We start from the raw sequence: 26,050 nt of genomic DNA, 5'->3' as shown, positions 1-26,050 counted from the left end.
GAGGATGTATACCAGACCCCCCTGTGAATACAGTGGTACCTCGAGGTACGAAATTAATCCGTTCCGAGGCGGCCTTCGTATCATGAGTTTTTCGTATCTTGAACCGTATTTTACATGTAAAATGGCTAATCCGTTCCAAGCCCTCCAAAAACAACCCAGTAAATTTCATAAAGCTAAATTGACCTATAAACAATGAAATACTACAACAATTTGGACCATTCAATACCTAACTTAATAGTACGTACTAGTAGTACTAATATGTATGTACCTGTAAATAAAGTGTATTAGTTACAAGGTATACAAGAAATACTGTACGTACATACATACGTATGTAGTAAAATGTGGAAGCTTAACTTTTTGAGTGAGGCTATCTCCGAAAGTGGCGACAGAGGAGGACAAATGGCAGAAAATTTGTTACGTAGTTCTTACACTTAATGAAACACATTAAAAATGTCAGGAAACAAACTAAACTTTACGAAACACAATTAACAAAACCGTAACACTTTACAAAAAACTTCAAATTAAATTTTTTTTCTCTTTTTGATTTTTACATTTTTTTTTTTACTTTTTTATACTTTACGTTTTTGTACATGAACTTTCCTGTCAGATATATACTTAGCTATAGACTCCGTCGTCCCGTCGTCCCCGACAGAAATTCGAATTTCGCGGCACACGCTACTGGTAGGTCAGGTGATATACCGCCCCGCCGCTGGGTGGCAGGAATAGGAACTATTACCGTTCTAGAATCCAGATTTTCTCTGTCGCGGTAGTGTCAACATACATTGTTGCTACCTCCTGACTTGATTTTTGTTTTTCATCGCCATCGATCTTCTGGGCTGTCTTTTGCAGGGAAGTACTGGGTCTTTGGTTTGGCATACGCTTTTATTAACTTTTTAATGAATTGCGCTTCGAAATTTCGAAGAATATATTACGTGAAACTACCGAATTTTTCGGTAGACACTCACATAGTTTGCAAGAAAGGGAATTATTAATTTTTATTCTTTAATACGTGTAATAAGTGTTACAACTTTATTGAGGAAATATAAAACTCTAATTTCCTACTTTAGGAAGTCAGAAAAGCATATAACTAGATACGCTTCCTTTAGAAGCTTTAATAGCTTTTGTGCTAACGAGCAGTTAGAGCATTAGCGTACTAGTAGTTGTTGCATCCTCATCACCTTCTTACTCCACAGAAACTACAATCCATAGTTGCAATTTGAAGATAAAGGGATGTAGCTCAAAATGCGAGATACTAAAATGTAAGAAGTGAATAAGTGTTCCCAGTGAAGTGGAGGGTGCGTTCTGACCGGCTCCATAGTGCCTCCAGGCCTAGACCTCTTCCAGACTCCCAGTTCCAGTGGAGGAGGAAAGTCGAAAGCCGCAGGAGGGCTAGGGAGAGCCCCCACCGGTCAGGCGTCCCCTCGGCAGGATCTGTGGCGTCCCAGACTGCCAAGGAGAACCTTTGGAAAGGTATCCTAAAACAGTGTTTCTCCGTTATTATCTATACCTCCTTCCCCTTGGCGGATAAGGAGGAGGAATATTCAGCGACGAAGATTTTTATGAAGATACAAGAACAAATCTTGCCATTGGTATGAGTATTGAGAAAGGACGTTTTCCTTCTATGAAGAGATCCCTTCCAGTGGACATACAAAGGATGGATATGAACCGATTCTGACAGCTCCATCCACGAGCCGCGTTCCAGCAGACAAACGTGAGCCGCTTTCCAGCAGCTGGGCGCGAGCCGCGTTCCAGCAAGTAGGCGCCAGGGTTCATGTCTGCTGATCCGCAATCTTCTAAGAAGAGTGAAAGGAGCCTTCTAAGCAAGTAGAAACTAGCAGGCAGGAGCCAGGCGCGAGGCTCCAAGTTATCCCGAATTGCCTTTTGGAGAGAAGTCAGTCACGAGACTTCTCGTTTTAGTTTTAACAGAAGTAGCCTTCTCCTGGCAAAGGCGCAAGATGTCGCTCAGGCGGCCGTCGCCTTTGTCAAGATGATTCTGATACTGAAAGAAGGCCTTCTCCAATTTTCTGAAGACTGCTGTAACAGACAGTTCCTCTCAACGTGGACTCTCTCCTTCATTCATACTCTTCCCTCTTTATGACGAGGCAAGAGCTACAGGAGTTTTTTCTTATAAGAATCTCATCTTTTCGGCGTTCGGGAATAAATGCGGAAAGGGAACATCAATCTTCCTTCTGTAGACTCAAGATTTGAACAGGAATCCTGTCCCTTCCGCGATTTCTGTGGAAATCATGAAGACTTAACCCTCCTATGCCGAAGCGGTAAAAAAAAAATTGTCTCCCGTATGCCGGAGGTGTTTCAGAGTGAGCGCGGAAGCGGAAAAAATATTTTTTTCAAAAAATCACAGCGCGCTTAGTTTTCAAGATTAAGAGTTCATTTTTGGCTCCTTTTTTTGTCATTGGCTGAAGTTTAGTATGCAACCATCAGAAAGGAAAAAAATTATCATTATCATATATAAATAATGCAATATATGATAGCACAAAAACGAAATTTCATATATAATAGTATTCAAATCGCGCTGTGCGCAAAACAGTTAAAGGTAACAAGTTACTTTTTTTTTCGTTGTAATGTACACTAAATTGTGATCATTTTGGTATATAACACATTGTAAAACGATAAAAGCAACACAGAGAAAATATTATCACAAAATAATGCATGAATTCGTAACGCATGGACGTAAACAAATATTTGTTTCAAAAATTCACCATAAATCTAAATATTGTCCTAGAGACTTGCAATTTCTTTCAAAATGAAGACAAATGATTGAATATTACTATACTGTAAGAGTATTAGCTTACAATTGCAGTTTTTGCCCATATCTGACGAGTTAAAGTTGACCGAATGTCGAATTTTTTTATATATATTTTTTATATGCAATTATTTCGGAAATAAGAAAAGCTACAACCTTCAAATATTTTTTGTTTTATTCTACATGAAATTGCGCACATTTATATATATAAAACTCTATGAAATGCCTAATATGAAACGGAGCAAATATTCCGAGAATGGGACGTACGCATTTCGGAGATTTGTGGCGGAGAATCCGCGTGCGGAGGGAAGGAAAGTTTTTTTTTAAAGTCACCATAAATCTAAATATTTTGCTAGAGACTTCGAATTTATTTCAAGATGAAGATAAATGACTGAAATAATTAAATTAGACTTGTAAGAAAGTTTTTAAGCTTTACAAATTGCGATTTTTTTTCGAACGTATTTACAGCGGTAGTCAAAGTTGACCGAACGTGGTTTTTTTTCTATTTATCGCGATTTATATGCAAATATTTCAAAAATGAGAAAAGCTACAACCTTCAATTATTTTTTGTTGTATTCTACATGAAATTGCACACATTTTCATATATAAAACTTTATGTAACAGCTAATTTAAAATGGTGCAAACATTACCACAATCGCACGTATGATTTTTTTGGAAGAGTTACCGCGCGGACGTAAAGAAAATGTTATTTTTTTCATAAATCCACCATAAATCGAAATATTGTGCTAGAGACTTCCAATTTGTTGCAAAATGAAGGTAAATGCTTGAATATTACCGAAGGTTGAAATTTTGGCAATTATCGTTATTTATATGAAAATATCTCAAAACTGATAAAAGCTACAATCATGAGTATTTTATTGTTGTATTTTACATAAAAATGCGCACATTTTCATATATAATACTCCATGTAACGGCTAATTTACAATGGTACAAAAATTATGTCAAAGTGACGAAATAATTTCTGAGATGTGTCACAGATACTTTTTAGTGCGGCAAGAAAGAAATTCGCGCTTGCACGCCTGCGTATCGATTGTAAACAAAACAGCACCTTGATCCGTGAACTCCCAGCATCCCCCAAGGCGCATGATTCAAAAGTTTTAGGCTGGTAGGCCTATAAGTATTTTTCCGCTAATTTAAAAAAAAACTTTTGTAAGTCGACGTAAAATACGTCCAGTCGGCGTAAGAGGGTTAACGAGTTCCTGGATTAACTTCCTTCCTTAGGAAGATATTTAACGTATTGTCATGTATGTACATAACACATAATGGACAAAAAATGTATACTCTTTGTATCTTAATGGATTAGTTCTCATTGACAAAGATCTCTCACATCTTATTGCGTAAGCATATAAGCTCTCTCGGACATGATTCGGAGGAGCTCTCATTCATTGGTTAGAGATTCTTCCAGGTAATAGACGCGTAGAATTCTTCCTTTTGTCCAAGAGAATAGGAAGCTTGAGAGATTCTCTTCGATCCTCGATTATCACTTGGGATCGCCTTCAGATTATACTAATTCGTTCTTTTGACGAAAAGAACGAGGATAGTAAATTTCCATTCTCTCTCTGTTCGGTGAGGAAAGAATGTAGTAGAGAATTTGGTGTATAGGACTACTGTATGGTCAAGTCATATGCGCTTAACGTAGTTTCCCCTATGGTTGGCAACTGAATTCCCTGTATCCTTCCAGGAGTTTCCTGGGTGAGGACTATGCTTGAAGGGTTTGTTACGACAACACCGACTCAGCTCCTGTATTTAACGAAGGTTGTTTCGCTTAATATGCTTTATTGAGAACTTCCTTAGGCTCGTTATAATTTTATAATATTCCTTCATTGAATGGGGTAACTGGCTACTCAGGAAGTACGGTGAGACTGCGATCGAAGGCTTTTATTGTCTGATGCGGAGAAGGAGCGGGCCTCCAACCAGGCGCAAATGCGCCAGAGGCGAACAGATCGGACAGATGAGAGTGTCCGATGTGGACATCGCTAGCCAGCCTCAAGACTCCAGCCAAGCTCAAAGCTACAGCAAGTGGCGAGGAGCCGGCTGGGCACCAGGCGTCAGAAGTGCCTACCAGGCTCCAGGCTCCGAAAAGCGCCAGCCAGGAGACAGGCTCCAGCCAGTCGCCAGGCGCCAGAAGCGCCAGCCGAGTATAATGCGCCAACGAGGCGCCAGCCAGGCTCTAGGCGCCATTCAGGCGCGAGGCTCCAGCGAGGCGCTGGACAGGCGCTAGGCTCCAGCCAGGCTCGAGGCGCTAGTCGCCATTCAGGCGCAAGGCGCCAGCCAGGCGCCATCCAGGTGCCAGGCTCCTTCTAGGCGTTAGACTCCAATCAGAGAAGCCTAAAGCTCTGTCATGTAAGAGGGATAGTCCCCATTGATATGATACAGGTAAAGGCTCTGTCATGTAAGCGGGCGAACCCCCTTTGACAAGATCCTACTTGGATGCTACTATGTAACTGGATAACAAATCCCTTTGGTAGACCCAAAGAGTCTTTCAGCAATAGGTCATGCCCTTGCTGTAGCTCCTCAATCAAGGCAAACTCATAGACTGTGTCCATGAAGTCTTGACTACTTTTGATAGTAGTGGACAGGTTCTGTCATGTAAGCGGGTGAACCCCCTTTGACTAGATCCTACTTGGATTCTACCATGTAACTGGATCAGATATCCCTTTGGTAGATCCGAAGAGTCTTTCAGCAACAGGTCACGTCCTAGCTGTAGCTCTTCAGGCAATGTAGACTCATTGACAGTAATCATGAAGTCTTCTGCAAGGCTCCAGGAGCCTTCCAGGCGCAAGGCGCCAGCCAGACGCGAGGCTCCAGCCAGATGCGAGGCGCTAGCCAGGCGCGAGGAGTCAATCAGGTGCCAGCCATGCGCGAGACTCCAGCCAGGCTCTACGCACCATTCAGGCGCAAGGCGCCAGCCAGGCTCTAGGCGCCATTCAGGCATGAGGCTCCAGCCAGGCACGAGGCGCTAGACAGGCGCTAGTTGCCTGCCAGGCGCGAAGCACTATCCAGGCTACAGGCTTCACCCAGAAGAGATCTATATCAAAGAATGCCCTGGCCTTCTTAGAAACAGTGTGATCTCCAAAGCACTTGATAAGTGTATTGATGACTCCTTCAAACAGCTGAGAATTAAAAGCGCATGAAGTGCGAGCTATTCCGAATTCTTGTTCTTTCCTTAACTATATGTCATAAGGACAATTTAGCTGTCACATACGGGAGATGCAACTCTGTGTTGACTTCCCTTTAACCGAAGGATGTCAAGATAACCTAAGAGAGATCCTTCTCTGTTGGTTGATACGTTGCTGGGATAGGGAGCCGATTCTGATCCTTAGCTAGTGAGTTAAATTTTTATTTAACGTCGTGTTTTTTTGTTTTTTTTTTTCTTTGGGTTGTTTGAAAGGAGTTTGGAGATAACTCTTTTCAATTTATGCACTAACCCTCGTGTTAGGATCAGGTGATCGGGATCGGTGTTGTGCTCCTTAATTATGCCACTAGGCATAGGCGTATTGTCATATAAGTGGATAAGACCCCATTGACAAAGGCCATCAGGCTCTGTCGAGTAAGTGGATAAGACCCCATCGACAGAACCACAAGAACTCTTAGCCATAGGTCACATCCTCGCTGAGGCTCTTGAGGCGAAGCAGATTCCTAGGATTTAGCCCTGGAATCTTCCGCCTAATCAAGTAGGAACCAAGGTTGTATTTTTTTTCATTACCTACAACGTATGTTGTTTACCTGTTTATTCAGTTATTAACTGTCTCTTACCCTCCACCAAGGGTGTCAATCAGCTAAGTATATATCTGACAGGAAAGTTCATGTACAAAAATGATATTGTTAAACTACAATAAAGTTTTGTACATACTTACCTGGCAGATATATACTTAGCTATAGACTCTGTCGTCCCCGACAGAAATTCGAATTTCACGGCACACACTACAGGTAGGTCAGGTGACCTACTGCCCCGCCGCTGGGTAGCAGGAATAGGAACTATTACCGTTCTAGAATTCAGATTTTCTCTTCCACCTGTCTCCTGAGGGGAGGCTGGGTGGGTCATTAATCGTATATATCTGCCAGGTAAGTATGTACAAAACTTTATTGTAGTTTAACTATCATTTTTTTTACAGAATTTCAATTTCTTCACCTCCGAATGGATGCCAGTCCGTTTACGGAATTTTTCGAACCACCCATGAGAAGCCTTGAAGTCTGGGGTTGCCGTCGATGTCCCCTCTCCTCCGTCGTCTTCGGCTTGGGCAATCAAATCGCCGAAAAAAGCGCTGGCCTTCTGGCAGATTGCTGTCTTGGTTATCGTATCGCCAGCGATTTCTGTCCTTCCTTCTGCTTAAGGATGGTGCCTATCGTCAACGGATTTCAGCCGTATTCCTTAGCGATCACACTCAACCACATGCCAGCTTCATACTTTTTTATTATCTTCATTTTTGTCTGCATAGAAAGCATTCTTTTCTTTCTGTGAACTTCAGCAACTTTCTTGGGACCTGTGACTATACTGTACGTAATTAAGTTATGTAGTATACTAATTAAGTTCTCGCACAACACGATAAAGTAGTACAACAAAATCACTAACATGAATTTACGTTTACAAACTAAATCGTATATGAGAACGAACGAATCCCGCGTGCGTACGATAACGCCGGTGAGAAGCAATGGCTGAAGAAGAACGCCGCTACGTACGATGCATGATGGGATCATGGGAGAGATGCTGACCAATAGGAGAACAGGATCTTATGGCGGTGACTAGCATCAGGAACCAATGGGAGAGCGGGAGGATGGTGGCGAGTCTACTCAGTTGGCAGCGAGCGAGTTTTAAAATTGTTACCGGTGGTCCGGGCGAATCTCGGACTTTACAGCAACAACCTTTCTTATCTTGAACAATTTTCGTATGTAGAGCCACAAAAATCTTCGTATTTGATTCGTATCTCGAGTTTTTCGTAAGTTGAGCCTTTCGTATCTCGAGGTACCACTGTAGTTAGAATATGCAAATAGTTGGAACCCCTATAAAAATGCTGAAAACAGCCTTTTTGTCAGTCAGAACTCAGGAAAAACCCACTACAAATTTTTATACAGTGGTCCCCCCCGTATTCGCGGGGGATGCGTACCAGACCTCCCCCGTGAATAGTTAGAATCCGCGAATGTTTGGAACCCCTATAAAAATGCTAAAAACAGCCTATTTTGTTAGTTAAAACTTAAGAAAAACCACTACAAATTTTCATACTTGGTTTTTTTAATAGTTTTATCACAAAAAGTGCATTTTATGATGAAATTGATAACAAAAACCAGGAATTTGTGGATATTTCTCATGGAAAAATACCGCGAATGCGCAAATTTTCCGTGAATAATGCAGGGAATTTCTGGATATTTCTCATAGAAAATACTGCAAATAGGCAAATTTTTTGCGAATATGGGGTGGGGGGATGTTCCCAAGAGAAATCCCCGAATGTGTGAGTCTGCGAATCCGGAGAATGCGAGTAGGGGGTCCACTGTATTTCAGTTAAGTAATATCCTCATGTGGCATCTCAGACCTCAACTTCTGATAGAACTAGTAATGAGAATTCCAATTATTCTTTGCAAATTCCAAGACTATATGATGTTTTATGCTTTTTTTTCGAGAGGGTTGCAACTTATAATGTAATACAAAGAAGAATAAGGTTCGATCAAGTTTTCTATCTGCGCTATATTTTCCCACATACTTGGCCTATGTCAGACATAAAAAATCTATTATTCATCCTAGTAATTTTATATTGATGAATTTATGAATTAAAAATATATTAGGGTTTGTTGCTCACATTGTAATTCTTTCATTGTCTTTTTTCTTCCTCTTAGTACTTGAAAAAATGGGCATTTTCATTTATATATTTCTCATTTCAGGTATACAAATGACTCTGGAACAATGAGCATTTTCATTTGTATATTTCTCATTACAGGTGTACGAATGTCTGTGGAACGTCCTTTAAAAGAACCAAAAATTGTAGATTCAGTTGTTGCTCTTCCAGACAAGGTAGCTATCGGGAAAACTTTCAAGAAAGATGCTAAGGTTGTGCAGGAAGCATTAGCATCCTTGTCTAGTGAGGCTGCTGAGGATATGGATAAAACCCTCAATGAAGTTGGGTAGGTTTGTTAATATTGTAGGTATATTGTATATGATGTGCATAAAGTACTTACATACGTATATTTGTTCCTACACAAATACAAATCTGCATCCTTTACTTAAAAATAAGCTTGTGAATGCTAGTTGGACTAGCCATTCCAACTATACTGACAGGGCAGTTGACAGTCTACATTCCACTTTGCTTCTGGTGGCTGTACAAACTTTTGATGTTTAACCCTCACAGGCCAGGTTGAAATATTCATTAACCCTCTTACTCCGATTGGACGTATTAAATGTCGAGTCAAAATGTCTCCCGTATGCCGATTGGACATATCATACGTCGACTCAAAAAAGTTTTTTTTTTAATTCGCGGAAAAATACTTATAGGCCTACCAGGCGAAAACTTTTGAATCACGCGCCTTGGGGGATGCTGGGAGCTCACGGATCAAGGCGTTGTTTTGTTTACAATCGTTATGCAGGCGCGTAAGCGCGAATTTCTTTCTTATCGCACTACAAAGTATCAGTGACATATCTCAGAAATTATTTCGTCACTTTGACATAATTTTTGCACCATTTTAAATTAGCCGTTACATGGAGTATTTTATATGAAAATGTGCCCAATTTCATGTAGAATACAACAAAAAAATACTCATGATTGTAGCTTTTATCAGTTTTGAAATATTTTCATATAAATAACGATAAGTGCAAAAATTTCAACTTTTGGTCAACTTTGACTCTACCAAAATGGTCAAGAAACGCAATTGTAAGCTAAAACTCTTATATTCTAGTAATATTCAATCATTTGCCTTCATTTTGCAACAAATTGGAAGTCTCTAGCACAATATTTCGATTTATGATGAATTTATGAAAAAAACGTTTTCCTTATGTCCGCACGGTAACTTCCGATAAATTTTTTCGTGCGATTGTCATAATGTTTGCACCATTTTAAATTAGCCGTTACATAAAGTTTTATGTATGGAAATGTGCGCAATTTCATGCACAATACAACTAAAAACAACACATGGTTGTAGCTTTGATCAGTTTTGAAGTATTTTCATATAAATAATGATAAGTGCCAAAATTTCAACCTTCGGTCAACTTTGACTCTACTGAATTGGTTGAAAAACGCAATTGTAAGCTAAAACTCTTATATTCTAGTAATATTCAATCATTTACCTTCATTTTGCAAAAAATTGGAAGTCTCTAGCACAATATTTCGATTTATGGTGAATTTATGAAAAAAAAAACATTTTCCTTACGTCCGCGCGTTGTCTTCCGAAAAAAATCAGAAATTTTTTTGTGCGATTGTCGTTATGTTTGCACCATGTTAAATTAGCCGTTACATAAAGTTTCATATATGAAAATGTGTGCAATTTTATGTAGAATACAACAAAAAATAATTGAAGGTTGTAGCTTTTCTCTTTTTTTCGAAATATTTGCATATAAATCACTATAAATGGAAAAAAAAAACCATGTTCGGTCAACTTTGACTCTACTGAAATGGTCGAAAAACGCAATTGTAAGCTAAATTCTTACAGTCTAGTAATATTCAGTCATTTATCTTCATTTTGAAACAAATTCGAAGTCTCTAGCACAATATTTAGATTGGTGAATTTTTAAAAAAACTTTCCTTCCCTCTGCGCGAGGATTCTCTGCCGCAAATCTCCGAAATGCGTACGTCGCATTCTCGTAATGTTTGCACCATGTTAAATTAGCCGTTACATAAAGTTTTATATATGAAAATGTGCGCAATTTCATGTAGAATACAAAAAAAATAATTGAAGGTTGTAGCTTTTCTCATTTTTGAAATATTTACATAAATAAAAAAATATATAAAAAATCTTGACATTCGGTCAACTTTAACTCGTCTGAAATGGTCGAAAACTGTAATTGTAAGCTAAAACTCTTACAGTATAGTAATATTCAATCATTTGTCTTCATTTTGAAATAAATTGGAAGTCTCTAGAGCAATATTTAGATATATGGTGAATTTTTGAAAAAAAAAAAATTTTACGTCTGCTCATTTTGAATTCATGCATCATTTTGTGATAATATTTTCTCTGTGTTGCTTTGATCATTTTACAATGTGTTATATACCAAAATGATTGCAATTTAGTGTATAATACAACAACAAAAATTAACTAGTTAGCTATAACCGTTTTGCTCACAGCGCGATTTGAATACAATTATATATGAAATTTTGTTTTTGTGCTATCATATATCGCATTATTTATATATGATAATGACATTTTTTTTCCTTTCTGATGGTTGCATACTAAACTTCAGGCAATGATAAAAAAAGGAGCCAAAAATGAACTCTTAATTTTGGAAACTAAGCACGCTGTGATTTAAAAAAAAAAAAAAATAAATAAAATTACCGCTTCAGCGCTCACTCTGAGGGCCCCCCCCCACCCCCCCCCCCCCGCCGGCCCCCCCCCCCGCATACGGGAGACAATTTTAATTATACCCCTTCGGCATAAGAGGGTTAATACAGTACCAATTATGCGAGAATTTGGTCGATCCATGGCCTCACAGAATTGGAAATTTGCAGATTTCGAAACACATACCTTATGGGAATAATTCCATTAAGGGCCAAGGCAAACAACAACTTACCCAGTCAAACTTTTTTATACCACCCATTTTCAATACTTTCTATGTACCATACTGTAATTTTTTTTAATATGAAATTGTTCTTGTGTATAAATAAAACATTAAAAAGGTTTTAATAACTTGAAAAAGTTTAAAATGACACACAGGGTGGTGAAACTCCCACATGTAAGCAATGCCACCATTGGGTGCAAGTGTTCTGTACAATACAGTTATTTCCTTTAAAAAACCTTTTGGATGGAATTTCCTCTACCTATCCTCAGCCAAAAAAACCTTCAATCTCCTCTGTCTCATCCTCTGTAAAGAGTTCTTCAGCTGAAGAAGGCTTTGTGAACCGTTTCGGGTACTGGGCCACTGGCGGATCATGCATGTCTTCACTCCCGTTAGGCCTAACAAACTTGGTTACAAGCGCCTGTGTCCGGCACTTTCAATATGTAATCTTTTTCATATAAATTTATTCTATGATAAAAAGAGAATTGATGAAAATTAAAATTTTTATATGAAATTACAATTTCTTATAAAGAAATGATAAAAATTAAAAATTCAACATGAAATGACAGTTTCTTGAAAAGTTTAGGTCGAACGATTCTCTTTCTCTCTCTCTCAGTGCCATTTTGCTTGGTGAGACGTTCCCGCGCACAGTCCGATTAATCAACAGATATCACCTGTTAACATATGTCTAGAAATCAAAAAATATCTAGAAGTGTTCTAATAGACATATTAGAAAGATATGATCCTTTAAACTGGAACAAATCAACAGAAAACATCTTGAAAATAATTGAAGAAGTTCCAAATAAAATCCAAGTGGTCAAGAGACTCATAAAGAAAATTTACATCAATCAACATTGTGAATATCCTAATTGATGCAATAGGGAAAAGAATGCCAAAAGCATGCAAACTGTTTAAGGTGTGTTATAGCATAGTTAATCCACAAAACCTGATCAGAAAATGTTCTGCTTGCAACATTCCAATGCATCCTCAATGTGCTGAAGTAATGCAAAATATGAGTAAGGATACCAGAATATTTTCCTCAACATGTCCATCATGGGTAGACAATGTTATTAAATCAAGACTTAATGTACAAATAGTTGAGGATGAAGAAGAAGAGGAAGAGGAAGAAGAGGAGGAGGAAAACGGAAGAGGAGGAGGAGGAAAACGGAAGAGAAGAAAACAAAACTGAAATGACAGAAAAAAATAAGGAAGACAAAGAACAAGATAAAAGTATGGATGTAGAGATACTCATTGATACTACATATGAGGCAATCAAGCAGCATACATATGAAGAAATAAATCACGACATGACAACACAAAATAAAAACCCGAAGAGGCTCTACCCAGATCTGCACACTGATGAGAAAAAGGAAAAAATAGACAAGAACGACAAAGTCTGCAACCTTTTGAAAAGAGGGAATTGCAGATTCGGAGAAAGATGTTACTACAAACATCCCCAGATATGTCACAACTATGAAATCTATGGTAAATGTGCATACCTAGACGGCTATGAGGATGATTGCAGAGATCTACATCCAAAAATATGCAAAAACCTAAAAGAAGGAAAAGGATGTAAGTTCGACAAAAAATGTGAATATATGCACCCTGTAGCCATGAATTAAAATCAATTAAATAATCAATCAAATAATGAAATCCAAAATAAGAAAAAAACAAATAAAGAGAGGAACAAAGAATATGAGGTGAAGGAAAAAAGCAAGCCATCACCGCTCTATGGAGTGTCAGCAAAGAATTTCCAAGCATCAGCTCCAAGATACAGCTCAAGAGATAAATACTTTATGTACAATGCAAGAGGATATTGCAGATACGGAGAAAATGTAGATTCAGACACAAAATTAATAATTATGATGAAGGAAGATCAAATATTATGGAAAAGTTGGATTTTTTAATGTCAGAATTTCTGGAAATGAAGAAAAGAACAACATACCAGAACAGGAAAGAGACATGGGAAAATCCTTATTATTACCCATATTAAATGAGGGAGAAAACACGCAAACCATCATAGTGATGAATGCGCAGGGTTTAATTATGAGTAACTCAAAAAGAAAAATAGAGTACTTTGAAGAACTAACCCAAATTGAAAAGAAAATAGATATAATGAATATAAGTGAAACCTGGTATTCCCAAGAGACTGGGAATGATGATCAAATAAAAGGGTTCCAAACTTATAGATCAGATAGAAAAATAGGAATCAAGGGGGAGCCGCGATATATGGGAAAGACAAAAAACAAGGAAAAATATATGAGAAATATAGTAACTCAGAATGTGAAGTAATAGCGGTAGAATTTGAATCTGAAAAATTGATGAACATAGTAATATATAGACCCCCCTAATACTAAAGAGTTTGACACTATAATAGAAAAATTGGATGATATATGTAGAAATCACAAGGACTGGACTATTCTCCCATCCAGAGACTTTAATTTTCCTTTCATAGACTGGAAAGAACGAAAAGGAGATTGTGGCTGTATTTATACATATAAAAAAGAGAGTAATAGTAGTGCAGAAGATAAGAGGCAATTCAAAAAGCTATTAGATATGCTACTAGAATACAACATTCAACAAATAAATCACCTGCCAACAAGAAAGGAAAATACTTTAGACCTAGTATTTGTGAACGAGGTGAATTATGTTAAAGAAATAATAGTTTATAATGCGAGTATTTCAGACCATAATGTCATAGAATTAACAGTCCATTCCAAAGCAAGTGAAAACAGAGATAAGCAAGAAAAGAAAAAGTGGGAAGGATATGGAAAATACAACTTCTACAGTAAAAATATAAAATGGTCAGAAATAAATGAAGAATTAAAGATTGGGATAACATTTTCGTAAGTGATGATATAAAGGTAAATACAGAGATATTATATAAAATATTAGAGAAAATAGTGGATAAATATATACCGAAGAAGAAAAGTAAACATCAGTCATGCATACCAAGAGACAGATCTTGTTCCAGAAAATCAGAAAGTGGAAAAAAAGGTCTTGCAAAAGAATAAAATGCATGGAAAGTGATCGAACTAAAAAGTAAGATAGAAAATGCAGAACAAAAGATTATACAATCAAAAGAAAATGAAAAATAGGACTTGGAAGAAAAAACCCTTGTAAATATCAAGCAAAACCCCAAACTATTGTACTTGTATGCAAAAAAGATGAATAAAAGAAGAATAGAAACAGGCCCTCTAAGAATTGAAAGGAGATTAACGAATGAAAAAAAGGAAATATGCAACATATTGGCAGAACAATATGAGAGAATTCACCCCTAGAATTGATAATGAAGATAATGATATAGAAGTAAGGGATGAAAATAGTTAATATTTAGCAGACATAGATATTAATGAAGCTGACATTGTGCAGGCTATTAATGAAATTAAAAATGGAGCTGCAGCAGGGCCTGATGATGTCCCTGCTATTTTGTTAAATAAAGTAGTTCATTCTATCACAAAGCCACTTGCAATATTATTAAGACAACGTGTAGATACAGGCAAGATATATGATGAGCACAAATTAGCATATATTACCCCTACTTTCAAAAGTGGATCAAGACTAGAGGCATATAAGTAATTATAGGCCTGTGAGTCTAACATCACATATTATGAAAGTGTATGAAAGGGTAATGAAGAAAAATATTGTGAAACATTACATAAAAAATAATCTGTTTAATATAAGACAACATGGTTTTGTACACGGAAAAATTACACAAATCCAACTGTTAGTCCACCGTGAGAACATATACAAAAATATGAAAAGCAGAAATAAAACAGATGTGGTTTATCTAGACTGCAAAAGCTTTTGACAAGGTAGATCATAATATATTAGCGAAGAAAATTAGAAAACATAATATAGTGGATTAAGTAGGAAGATGGTTAAAAGAATTTTTACACAACAGAAAACAGATAGTTATTGCAAACGATGAGAAATCAGATGAAGCTAAGGTAATATCTGGTGTGCCAGAAGGTACGGTGTTAGCTGCATTACTGTTTATTATTATTGCAGACATAGACAGTAATGTTAAGGACTCGGTAGTGAGTAGTTTCGCTGATGACACGAGAATAAGTAGAGAAATTACTTGTGATGAAGATAGGAACACGCTACAAAAAGACCTTAACAAAGTATATGATTGGGCAGAGGTAAATAGGATGGTATTCAACTCTGATAAATTTGAATCAATAAATTATGGAGACAGAGAAGGAAAGCTATACGCATATAGGGGACCTAATAATAAGACAATCACAAATAAGGAAGCAGTTAAAGACCTTGGTGTGATGATGAATAGGAACATGTTATGCAATGATCAAATAGCAATTCTATTGGCAAAATGTAAAGCAATAATGGGAATATTGTTACGGCACTTCAAAACAAGAAAAGCTGAACACATGATTATGCTTTATAAAACATATGTTCGTAGTCCACTTGAATATTGCAATATGATATGGTACCCGCACTATCAAAAGGATATTGCACAAATAGAGTGTACAATGGTCCTTTACAGCTAGAATAGAAGAAGTTAAGGATCTTGACTACTGGAAAAGACTACAATCCTTAAAATTATATAGTCTAGAAAGGAGAAGAGAATGCGCTACATGATAATTCAGGCATGGAAACAGATAGAAGGAATAGCCAAAAACTTCATGGAGCTAAAAATATCAGAAAGAGCAAGCAGAGGTAGATTAATAGTGCCCAAAACTATACCAGGAAAAATAAGGAAAGCACACAGGACATTAATCCACTACGCTCCAGCATCGATAATGCAGCGTCTATTCAATGCGTTGCCAGTTCATCTGAGGAATATATCAGGAGTGAGCGTAGATCTGTTTAAGAATAAGCTCAACAAATATCTAAGCTGCATCCCAGACCATCCAAGATTGGAAGATGCTAAATATACTGGAAGATGTACAGTGGTACCTCGAGATATGAAATTAATCCGTTCCAAGGCGGCCTTCGTATTATGAGCTTTTCGTATCTTGGACCGCAATTTACATGTAAAATGGCAAATTCATTCCAAGCCCTCCAAAAACACCCCAGTAAATTTCATAATAAAGCTAAATTGACCTATAAACAATGAAATACTACAACAATTTGGACCATTCAATACCTAACTTAATATGTACTGCTAATATACCTGTAAATAAAGTGTATTAGTGTACATGGTATACAAGAAATACTGTACGTACATACGTACGTATGTAGTAAAATGTGGAAGCTTACCTTTCGAGTGAGGCTATCTCCGAAAGTGGCGACAGAGGAGGAGGACAAATGGCAGATACGTACGTACACTTAACTTTACGAAACACAAAAAAATGTAAGGAAAATATAAACTAAACTTTACGAAATACATTAACAAAACTGTAACACTTAACTTTACAAAAAACTAAAATTAAAAATTTTTTTATTTTTATTTTTATTTTTATTTTTTTATGTTATATTTTTATTTTTTATTTTTTTATTTTTTTTTTTTTATACAAAATTTTAACTTCTTCACCACTTTCAACTTTCTGTTTTTTAGTATCACTTGGTTCTTCCTTTTTGCTTACTACTCCTACTAAAGGCCTCTTTAAAAAATAACTATCCAAGGAAGATTGCTTCTGCCTATTTTTGACAATGTTCCTGAAATGACTCAGGAAAACGTTATCGAACTGCGCAAGCATACGACCTGTGTAAGCCTTTTCGGGGTGTCTCTTTTCTACGAATGATTGCACCTTATGAAAAGCAGCTAGAGCATCCTTAATTTCTGCCGTTGTCATAGAGCCCTTGTCCTCTTCCTCGCTGCTGCTAGAGAACTCCTCTTGAACGACGTTATGTTGCATGGCCTCGAACTCCTTCAGGTCATCTGTCGTAAGCTCCTCTTGGTGCTCCTCGAGAAGGTCATTGATGTCGTCCTCATCGACGACCAGCCCCATGGACTTGCCGAGTGCAATGATCTCATCAAGATCTGGTTACGAAACAGTTTCAGGATCGCCAACTGTTTCTGAATCTGCAGCACCAGCTTCGCCCATGTTGAATCCCTCGAAGTCTTGGGCGGATACGGCATCAGGCCAGAGTTAACTCCACGAGGAATTCAAGGTTTGCCTCGAAACCTCCTGCCAAGCTTGGTTGATGAGTCGGATGCATATCACGATATCGAAATGCTCCTTCCAAAATTCACGCAAGGTGAGGTTTGTGGTATCGGTGATGTCGAAACATCTCTTGAAAAGATGTTTTGTTCATGAAACTTACCTGTCAGATATATATATAGCTGTATTCTACGAAGTCCGACAGAATTTCAAAACTTGTGACTCACACAGTGGGAGATCAGTTGGTTAGTACCCATTCCCGCCGCTGGGAGGGGGGTATCAGAAACCATTCCCATTTTCTATTCAGATTTTCTCTGTCGCCGGTACTGTCAACACCTGTTTTCAGTACCTCTGTGTTAGGATTTTGCAAACTTCATTGCCGCTCGAGTATCTGATTGTCTTTTGGTTTATTGACTTGGATTTGTGGCTAGGCATACGCTATCGTGGATTGATTTGATTTTGGCTTTGACTGTTCTTTGAATAAGATGTCTGGATCTAGTTCTGCTAGTTTGAGGGTGTGTTGTGTGCAAGAGTGTAAGGTGAGGCTACCGAAAGCTTCGGTAGACCCTCACTCGGTATGCACGAGATGTAGGGGGGCATGTTTGTTTGTTGGAAGATACATGTAAGGAGAGTGAGAATTTGACTTGATTCCGAGTGGAAGACATATGATTCGTATGTACGCAAGTTAGAGTGTGAGAGAATCAGGAGGTCTTCCTCCAGGAGTGCTTCAGTGAGCAGAAGTCAGGGTAGTGTTATGTCACCTGCTAACCCTTCTGTAGACTTTGTTTTACCTAACCCTGTGGTGTTGCCTTCGGGCCCTGAGGTTGTGTCTGCGGAAGGTAATGCCCTCTCTGTTATTATGAAGTCTATCCGTAACTTGGAGTCTAAAGTGCTCGTGCTCCAATCTAGTGTTGTGAAGTGTGGTGATGGTGTTAGTGCCCCTAGTGTTGTGGAGGGGGCGTCAGATCGCCCTATAATGCCTCTAGGTCTAGACCTCTGTCGGACTCCCAGGACAAAGGGAGTGGGCAAGTCGAAAGCCGAAGGAGGGTTACGGGGACTCCCCACTAATCTGGCGTCCCTTTGGCAGAACCTGATGACGCTTCCCAGGCTGCCAATGATCGTGCACGGGCACAAATCCTTAAGGATTGTTTCAAGTCCTCCGAGGTGTCCTCCCTGCACCGGGGTTGGAGCTCTCGGAAGGACTCTCGCCCTCTCAAGAGAGTTTTTAGAGAAGAGGATGCCTCACGTCATCTTTCTCGACCTGTGTTCCAGTCATCGCCTGAATGTTTCGACGCCTTTCCCCCGCAGAAGAGGACCAGGATGTCATCGGAGGAGGACGTTTTTGAGCGCCCCAGTCGCTCTAAGGTTGTTCCTGTGAGAAGGAAGAAGGCGTCCCCTCGCCCCTCGTCTTCTCACATGATCAGCCCTTCACCTGATCGGAAATCTTCGCCATCTAAGAAGATTCTTCTGGAAATGCAGCAGCAGCTGGCCTCGTTTTTCGCCAAGAGGGAGGCAGAGCCCCGACGCCGCAGGAAGGATTCGAGGCTGCCTATCAAGAGGTCCAGGCAGTCTCCTTCTCCTTCTCCTCGTTCATCGCCCTCCTCTGCTTCGTCGCCATCTAGATCCTGTTTACCTTCCCAGCGCTTATCTAGAAGTGTCAATGAGCGTCAGGCAGGACGCTCTCTAGACCGTAAGGCTCGTCTTGGCGGCGATCGCCGTACTTCTTACTATGACGCTCCTCGCGCTCTTCCTGACGCTCGCCGTGTGGCTCGCCAGGACGCCTCTCAGGCTGCTCACGTTGACGCTTCTGTTGCTTCTGTGTCCCGTCAGGAAGCTCGTCAGGACGCTTTTCAGGACGCTCTTCAGGACGCTCGGTGCTCTACGCATCAAGACGCTCTTCAGGACGCTCGCAAGGACGCTGGGCAAGACGCACCTTTACCGGATCTTAGTAAAGCTTCGGAGTTTGTTGACAAGCATACCCGACCTTGTTCTTTGGACCCTTCTTCGGATAGGAGACCCCTTTTATGAGCAGGGCCTCAAGGTTTGATTGCTTCGCGGTCTGTGAAGGACCCTTCTGTTGCTCCCATAGATGAGGGAGAGTCTTCGGATGAGTCGCAGCCTGCGGATGAAGAGGAGCCTGCTTCGTCATCATCATCTGATTACAATGTTTTGGCCTGCCTTTTGAAGGACTTGTTTGCCGACAAGTTTCAGCCCTCGGCCCCTCGCTCTCCTCCTTTGCAGTTGGCATCGTCGAAGACGAGGAAAGCGCCAGGTTTCATCAAGATGGCCACTTTGCTTTCTACGAAGAGAGCTTTCAAGAGAATCCATGACTGGATGGACTCCAGGAAGGCCCAAGGCAAAACTTCCTTTGCCCTACCTCCAGCGAGATTAAGCGGAAGGGCGGGCATGTGGTACGAGACAGGAGAGGAAGCGGGTTTGAGAGTTCCTTCCTCTTCCCAGGGTGATTTTGCCAGCCTGGTAGACGCTCCTAGGAGGTCTCTCATGTCCTCTGCTAAGGTTTCCTGGACGCTTTCAGAGTTAGACCATCATCTGAAAGGGCTGTTCAGGACGATGGAGGTGTTTAACTTCCTAGATTGGTGTTTAGGAGCCCTGGATCTGCAGTCTCGGAGTCCGGACTCTCTTTCGCTTGAGGAGCTATCCAGCGTCTTAGCCTGTATGGATAAGGCAGTCAGGGATGGTTCCGATGAGCTGGCCTCCCACTTTTCTACAGGGCTTCATAAGAAGAGAGCCTTATACTGCATTTTCACGGCAAAGTCGGTGTCTCCTTCTCAGAGGGCAGAGTTGCTGTTCGCCCCTCTATCAAGTCATCTCTTCCCGCAGTCGATGGTAAAGGATTTAGCAGTCAGCCTTCAGGAAAAGGCGACCCAAGAACTCCTGGCTCAGTCTTCCAGATGTCCTGCAGCCCATCCTACAACTCCTCTTGCTCAAGCTTCCAAGAGGCAGAAGCCCTTTCGCGGCGGTGCTTCCTCAAGAGCGTCTCCTCGAGGAAGAGGTCTCTCTAGAGGCAGAACCCCTTCAAAACCCAGGGGTAAGAAGTGACGCGTTGGGCCTTCAGATGCCTGTCGGAGCAAGACTCTTATCCTTTGCAGAAGCATGGAAAGTAAGAGGGACGGACAGCCGGTCCCTCGAAATCATCGAAAGAAGGATACAAGATCCCATTCCTCAAAACACTACCGTTGAGCACGAAGCCCATAGATCTGTCGCCCTCCTACTAACCTACGAAGCAACAGATTCTGTTCGATCTGCTCGAACAAATGCTCGAGAAGAGAGCCTTAGAACATGTTCTAGCACTAGAATCCCCAGGCTTCTACAACAGGTTGTTCCTGGTTCTGAAGCAGTCTGGGGGATGGAGACCTGTCCTGGACGTCAGCAGGCTGAACCTTTTTGTCAAGAAGGACAAATTCAAGATGGAAACGTCTCAGTCTGTTCTAGGAGCCTTAAGACCAGGTGTCTGGATGGTTTCTTTAGACCTCCAAGACGCCTACTTTTACGTCCCGATCCATCCTCAGTCAAGGAAGTGTCTGAGGTTTGTCTTAAAGGGACAGGTCTTCCAATTCAGAGCTCTCTACTTCGGGCTAAGCACAGCACCTATGGTTTTTACGCTTCTCATGAGGAATGTGGCGAAATGGCTTCACCTCTCAAGGATAAGAGTCTCGCTTTTCCTGGACGATTGGCTCATTCGATCATCGTCGGAGTCGAGGTGTCTGGAGGACCTTCATACGACGCTGCAATTGAAGTTTACTAGGCCTGCTAGTAAACTTCGAAAAGTCCCATCTGATCCCTACGCAGTCCATCATGTATCTGGGGATTCATATGGATTCAGCGGCTTTTTGAGCTTTTCCATCCCTGGAACGTCAGCAGAACTGCTTAGAAAAAGTGTCAGCCTTTTTGGGGGAAGGAAACATGCTCGGTGAGGGAATGGATGAGTCTGCTGGGGACCATTTCCTCGCTGTAGAAGTTTGTTTTCCTGGGGAGACTGCACCTCAGACAGCTCCAGTTTTTCTTAGCAGAGAACTGGAAAAACAAGGAAGACCTGGATGTGACTCTGAACATCTCTCAGTCGGTCAAGGATCGCCTAAAGTGGTGGCACGATCCCGTAAAGCTGGCAGAAGGAGTGTCTCTCAGCCTTCTGAGCCCCGACCTAGTGTTGTTTTCCGACGCGTCCACTGCGGGTTGGGGAGCAACACTGGGAAAGGAAGAAGTGTCAGGCATCTGGAGAGGGGAACAGATGTCCTGGCACATAAATCTAAAAGAATTGGAAGCAATTTGGTTGGCTCTCCAGTTCTTCGAAGAACGAGTCTTTGGCCGAGTTGTCCAGATCAATTCGGACAATACCACAGCTCTCGCGTATATCAAGAAGCAGGGAGGAACACACACTCGGTCCCTGTTCGAGTTAGCGAGAGAGATCCTGCTGTGGGCGAAAGCACGGAACGTAACGATCCTGACGAGGTTCGTTGCAGGAGTTCAGAACGTCCGTGCGGATCTTCTCAGCCGTCGGCAGCAACTGCTTACGACCAAGTGGACTCATCACCTAGAAGTTTGTCAAGAGTTGTGGAGACTATGGGGACGTCCCTTAGTAGATCTCTTCGCAACATCGAAGACGAAGAGACTTCCTCTACACTGCTTCCCGGTTCTTGATCCGGGAGCAGTAGCGATAGACGCCATCCTATGGGATTGGACGGGGATGGACGTCTACACCTTTCCCCCGTTCAAACTCCTGGGAGAAGTAATCAGGAAGTTTACGGCGTCAGAGGGAGCGAGGATGACGCTGATCACCCCGTTTTGGCCTTCAAGCGACTGGTTCACAGAGGTCATGTCCTTCCTAGTGGACTTCCCAAGGACCCTGCCCGAGAGAGTCGATCTACTCAAACAGCCCCACTTCGAGAGGTACCACAAAAACCTCTCCGCTCTGAGTCTGACTGCGTTCAGACTATCGAGAAGTTGGCCAGAGCGAGAGGTTTTTCAAGACCAGTGGCAAGAGCTATTGCCAATGCAAGGAGAGCTTCCTCTCTTGCAGTGTACCAATCGAAGTGGGCCGTCTTCAGGAGATGGTGCAGGAAGAAGGGTATTTCCTCCACCACGACCTCTGTGAATCAGATTGCTGACTTCCTCCTTCATCTGAGAAATGTGGATAAGCTGGTGGTTCCAACGATTAGAGAATACAAGAGTATGTTGTCGACGGTCTTTAGACACAGAGGTTTAGATCTGTCGAACAACAAAGACCTTCACAATCTTTTGAGGTTTTTTGAAACCTTGAAAGTGGCGCAACCAAAGATTCTGTCATGGAACTTGGATGTAGTATTGAAGTTCCTGATGTCGAGTCCTTTCGAACCTTTACATTCTGCTTCTTTAAAGGACGTGACAAGAAAGGCTATTTTTCTAACCGCTCTAGCTACAGCAATGAGGGTTAGCGAGGTTCAAGCCATCAGTAAACATCTAGGCTTTAGGGGACAATGCGGTATGTTCCTTAAGCCCTTCGTTCTTAGCAAAGAATGAAAGCCCGTCGAACCCTTGGCCCAAGAGCTTCGAGATCAAGGGGATAGCAGAAATTATTGGACAAGAACCAGAGAGAGTCCTGTGCCCTGTCAGGGCTCTTAAGTTCTATTTAAAAAGAACGAAAGAGTGTCGAGGTCCTTCGGACAATCTGTGGTGTTCCGTCAAGAGACCAGACTTACCTATGTCGAAGAACGCACTGGCGTTCTTTTTAAGGAGTACCATCAAGGAGGCTCATTCGTCCTGTTGGATGGTGATCTTGGACTCTTGAGAGTTAATGCTCACGAGGTGACGGCCATCACAACCTCGGTAGCATTTCAAAAGAACATGGCACTCAGTGACATCCTGAGTGCCACCTTTTGGCAAAGCAACTCTGTGTTCGCTTCACACTGCCTGCGGGATGTGAAGACGACATATGAGAACTGCTGCTCGCTAGGGCCATACATTTCCACAGATACAATCTTGGGGGGCAGGAAGTAGTGCTCATCCTATCCTGTAGAAAATGGGTTAGGAGAGCTTTTAATTTTATTGTATTGGTTTATGGTTGTTGGGTCGGCCGCCTAAGGCGGACTCCTCATTCTTTAGCCTAAGTTATGTGGGATTAACTTTGGATAAGCTTGGTCAGGTGGTGGTTTTTTGCTTCGTTGCCCTCATAGTATGGTCAATATGGTCTAGTCATATTGTGGTCATGCCCCCTTGACAGATCATCTAGAACTCACCAGCTATACAGGTCACTACCTTGCTGGAGACTAGATACTCAGCTAGGATATCTTCCTCGAGGCCAGGAGGGTGAGCAGGGGCATTGTTCAACACCAGCAGGCATTTCAGAGGGAGGCGCTTCTCTTCCAAGAATTTCATCATTGTCGGGCCGAAACAGATTTACCCACTCGGTGAACAAAAGCCTCGTTACCCAGGCTTTCGCATTAGCCCTCCACATCACTGGAAGCTTCTTAAGCATTTTGTGGGCCTTGAAGGCTCGGGGAGTCTCCAAATGATAGACAAGTAGGGGCTTCACCTTGCAATCCCCACTGGCGTTCGAACAAAGTGCAAGAGTAAGCCTGTCTTTCATAGGCTTTTGGCCAGGTAGCTTCTTCTCTTCCTCAGTGATGTATGTCTGACGAGGCATTTTTTTCCAAAAAAGGCCAGTCTCATCACAGTTGAAGACTTGCTGAGAACTGTAGCCTTTGTTGATCATCATCCCGTCGAATGTCTTTTTAAAGGCTTCGGCTGCTTTCGTGTCCGAGCTGGCCGCCTCCCCATTCTGCACCACCGAATGGATCCCAGTCCATTTACGGAATTTCTCGAACCACCCATGCAAAGCCTTGAAGTCTGGGGTTGGCGTTGATGTCCCTTCTCCTCCGTCGTCTTCGGCCTGGGCAATCAAATCGCCGAAAATAGCGCTGGCCTTGTGGGAGATTGCAGTCTCCGTTATCGTATCGCCAGCGATTTCTTTGTCTTTTATCCAGAAAAGAAGAAGCCTTTCCATTTCATCGTGCATGTGGGTCCTCTTGCTGGACAAAATAGTGATGCCCTTGGAAGGTGTAGCTGCTTTGATGGCATCCTTCTGCTTAAGGATGGTGCCTATTGTCGACGGATTTCGGCCGTATTCCTTGACGATCACACTCAGTCACATACCAGCTTCATACTTCTTGATAATCTCCATCTTTCTCTCCAAAGAGAGAGCTCCGTCTTTGTCTCCAAAGAGAGCATCCTCCTCTTTCCGTGAATTTCAAGTTTCTTGTGACCCATGACTACGTATATACTGTACGTAATTATGTTATGTAGTATGTATACGTATGTTGTAAAGTTCTCACACAACACGATAAAGTATACTACAACGAAATCACTAACGAATTTACGTTAATAAACGAAATCGTTAGAACGAACGAATACCGCGTCCATATAGAAACGATGCTGCTACCGAGTGGCCGAAAAAGCATGCCGCTACGTAGATGCATGATGGGAGATATGCTGACCATTAGGAGAGAAGGATCTCATGGCGGTGACTAGCATCAGGAACCAATGGGAGAGCGGGAGGATGGTGGCGAGTCTACTCAGTTGGCGGCGCGCGAGTTTCAAAATTGTTATCCGTGACCTGGGCAAATCTCAGACTTTACAGCAACAACCTTTCATATCTTGAACAGTTTTCGTATGTAGAGCCATAAAATTTTTTGTATTTGCTTTCGTATCTCGAGTTTTCGTATGTTTAGCCTTTCGTATCTCAAGGTACCACTGTATAAGCAACTCTCTGGTAGACATTAGAGGTGTCTCACACTGAGGGACCTGGGGCAACCCGAACAAGAGTGAAGGTCTGTAAGGTAAGGTCTCTCTCTTCCTCTCGTCTCTCTCTCTCTCCCTCTCTCTCTCTCTCTCTCTCTCCTTTCAAATTCAAAATTTTATATGAATTACTATTTCTTAGAAATGATAAAAAAAAAATCAACATGAAATGACAGTTTCTTGAAAAGTTTAGATCGAACAATCCTCTCTCTCTCTCTCTCTCTCTCTCTCTCTCTCTCTCACACAAAAATTCAAAATTTGATATGAAGTTATAATTTCTTAAAAAGAAATTATAAAAATTCAAAATTCAACACGAAATGACAGTTTCTTGAAAAGTTTAGATTGAACGATTTTCTCTCTCTCTCTCTCTCTCTCTCTCTCTCTCTCTCTCTCTCTCTCTCTCTCTCTCTCTCTCTCTCTCTCATAAATTCAAAATTTGATATATTACAATTTCTTAAAAAGAAATGATAAAAATAAAAAAATTAAAAATGAAATGACAGTTTGTTCATGAACCTTACCTGCCAGATATATATATATATATATATATATAGCTGTATTCTCCGAAGTCCGACAGAATTTCAAAACTCCCGGCACACGCAGTGGTCGGCCAGGTGGTAGTACCCATTCCCGCCACTGGGAGGCAGGCGTCAGGAACCATTCCCATTTTCGGTCAGATATTTTCTGTCGCCGGTGCAGCCAACAAGTGTTTTCTGC

The 26,050-nt window shown here is 41.0% G+C and overlaps 1 protein-coding gene across 2 annotated transcripts in view; it reads left to right on the top strand.

The window, feature by feature from the left end:
- LOC135200302 (glycine--tRNA ligase-like) overlaps positions 1-26,050 on the top strand; it is a 674,105-nt gene that overhangs the window by 452,295 nt on the left and 195,760 nt on the right. For both annotated transcript variants that reach the window (XM_064228841.1, XM_064228850.1), the window contains one exon: positions 8,716-8,899. In XM_064228841.1, the coding sequence (XP_064084911.1) occupies positions 8,716-8,899 (184 nt within the window). The remainder of the gene's footprint in view (positions 1-8,715; positions 8,900-26,050) is intronic.

Source organism: Macrobrachium nipponense, chromosome 23 (assembly GCF_015104395.2).
Source record: "Macrobrachium nipponense isolate FS-2020 chromosome 23, ASM1510439v2, whole genome shotgun sequence".
NCBI lineage: Eukaryota > Metazoa > Arthropoda > Malacostraca > Decapoda > Palaemonidae > Macrobrachium > Macrobrachium nipponense.
Note: the sequence above shows the minus strand (reverse complement) of the source record. Positions and strands in the feature narration are given on the sequence as shown.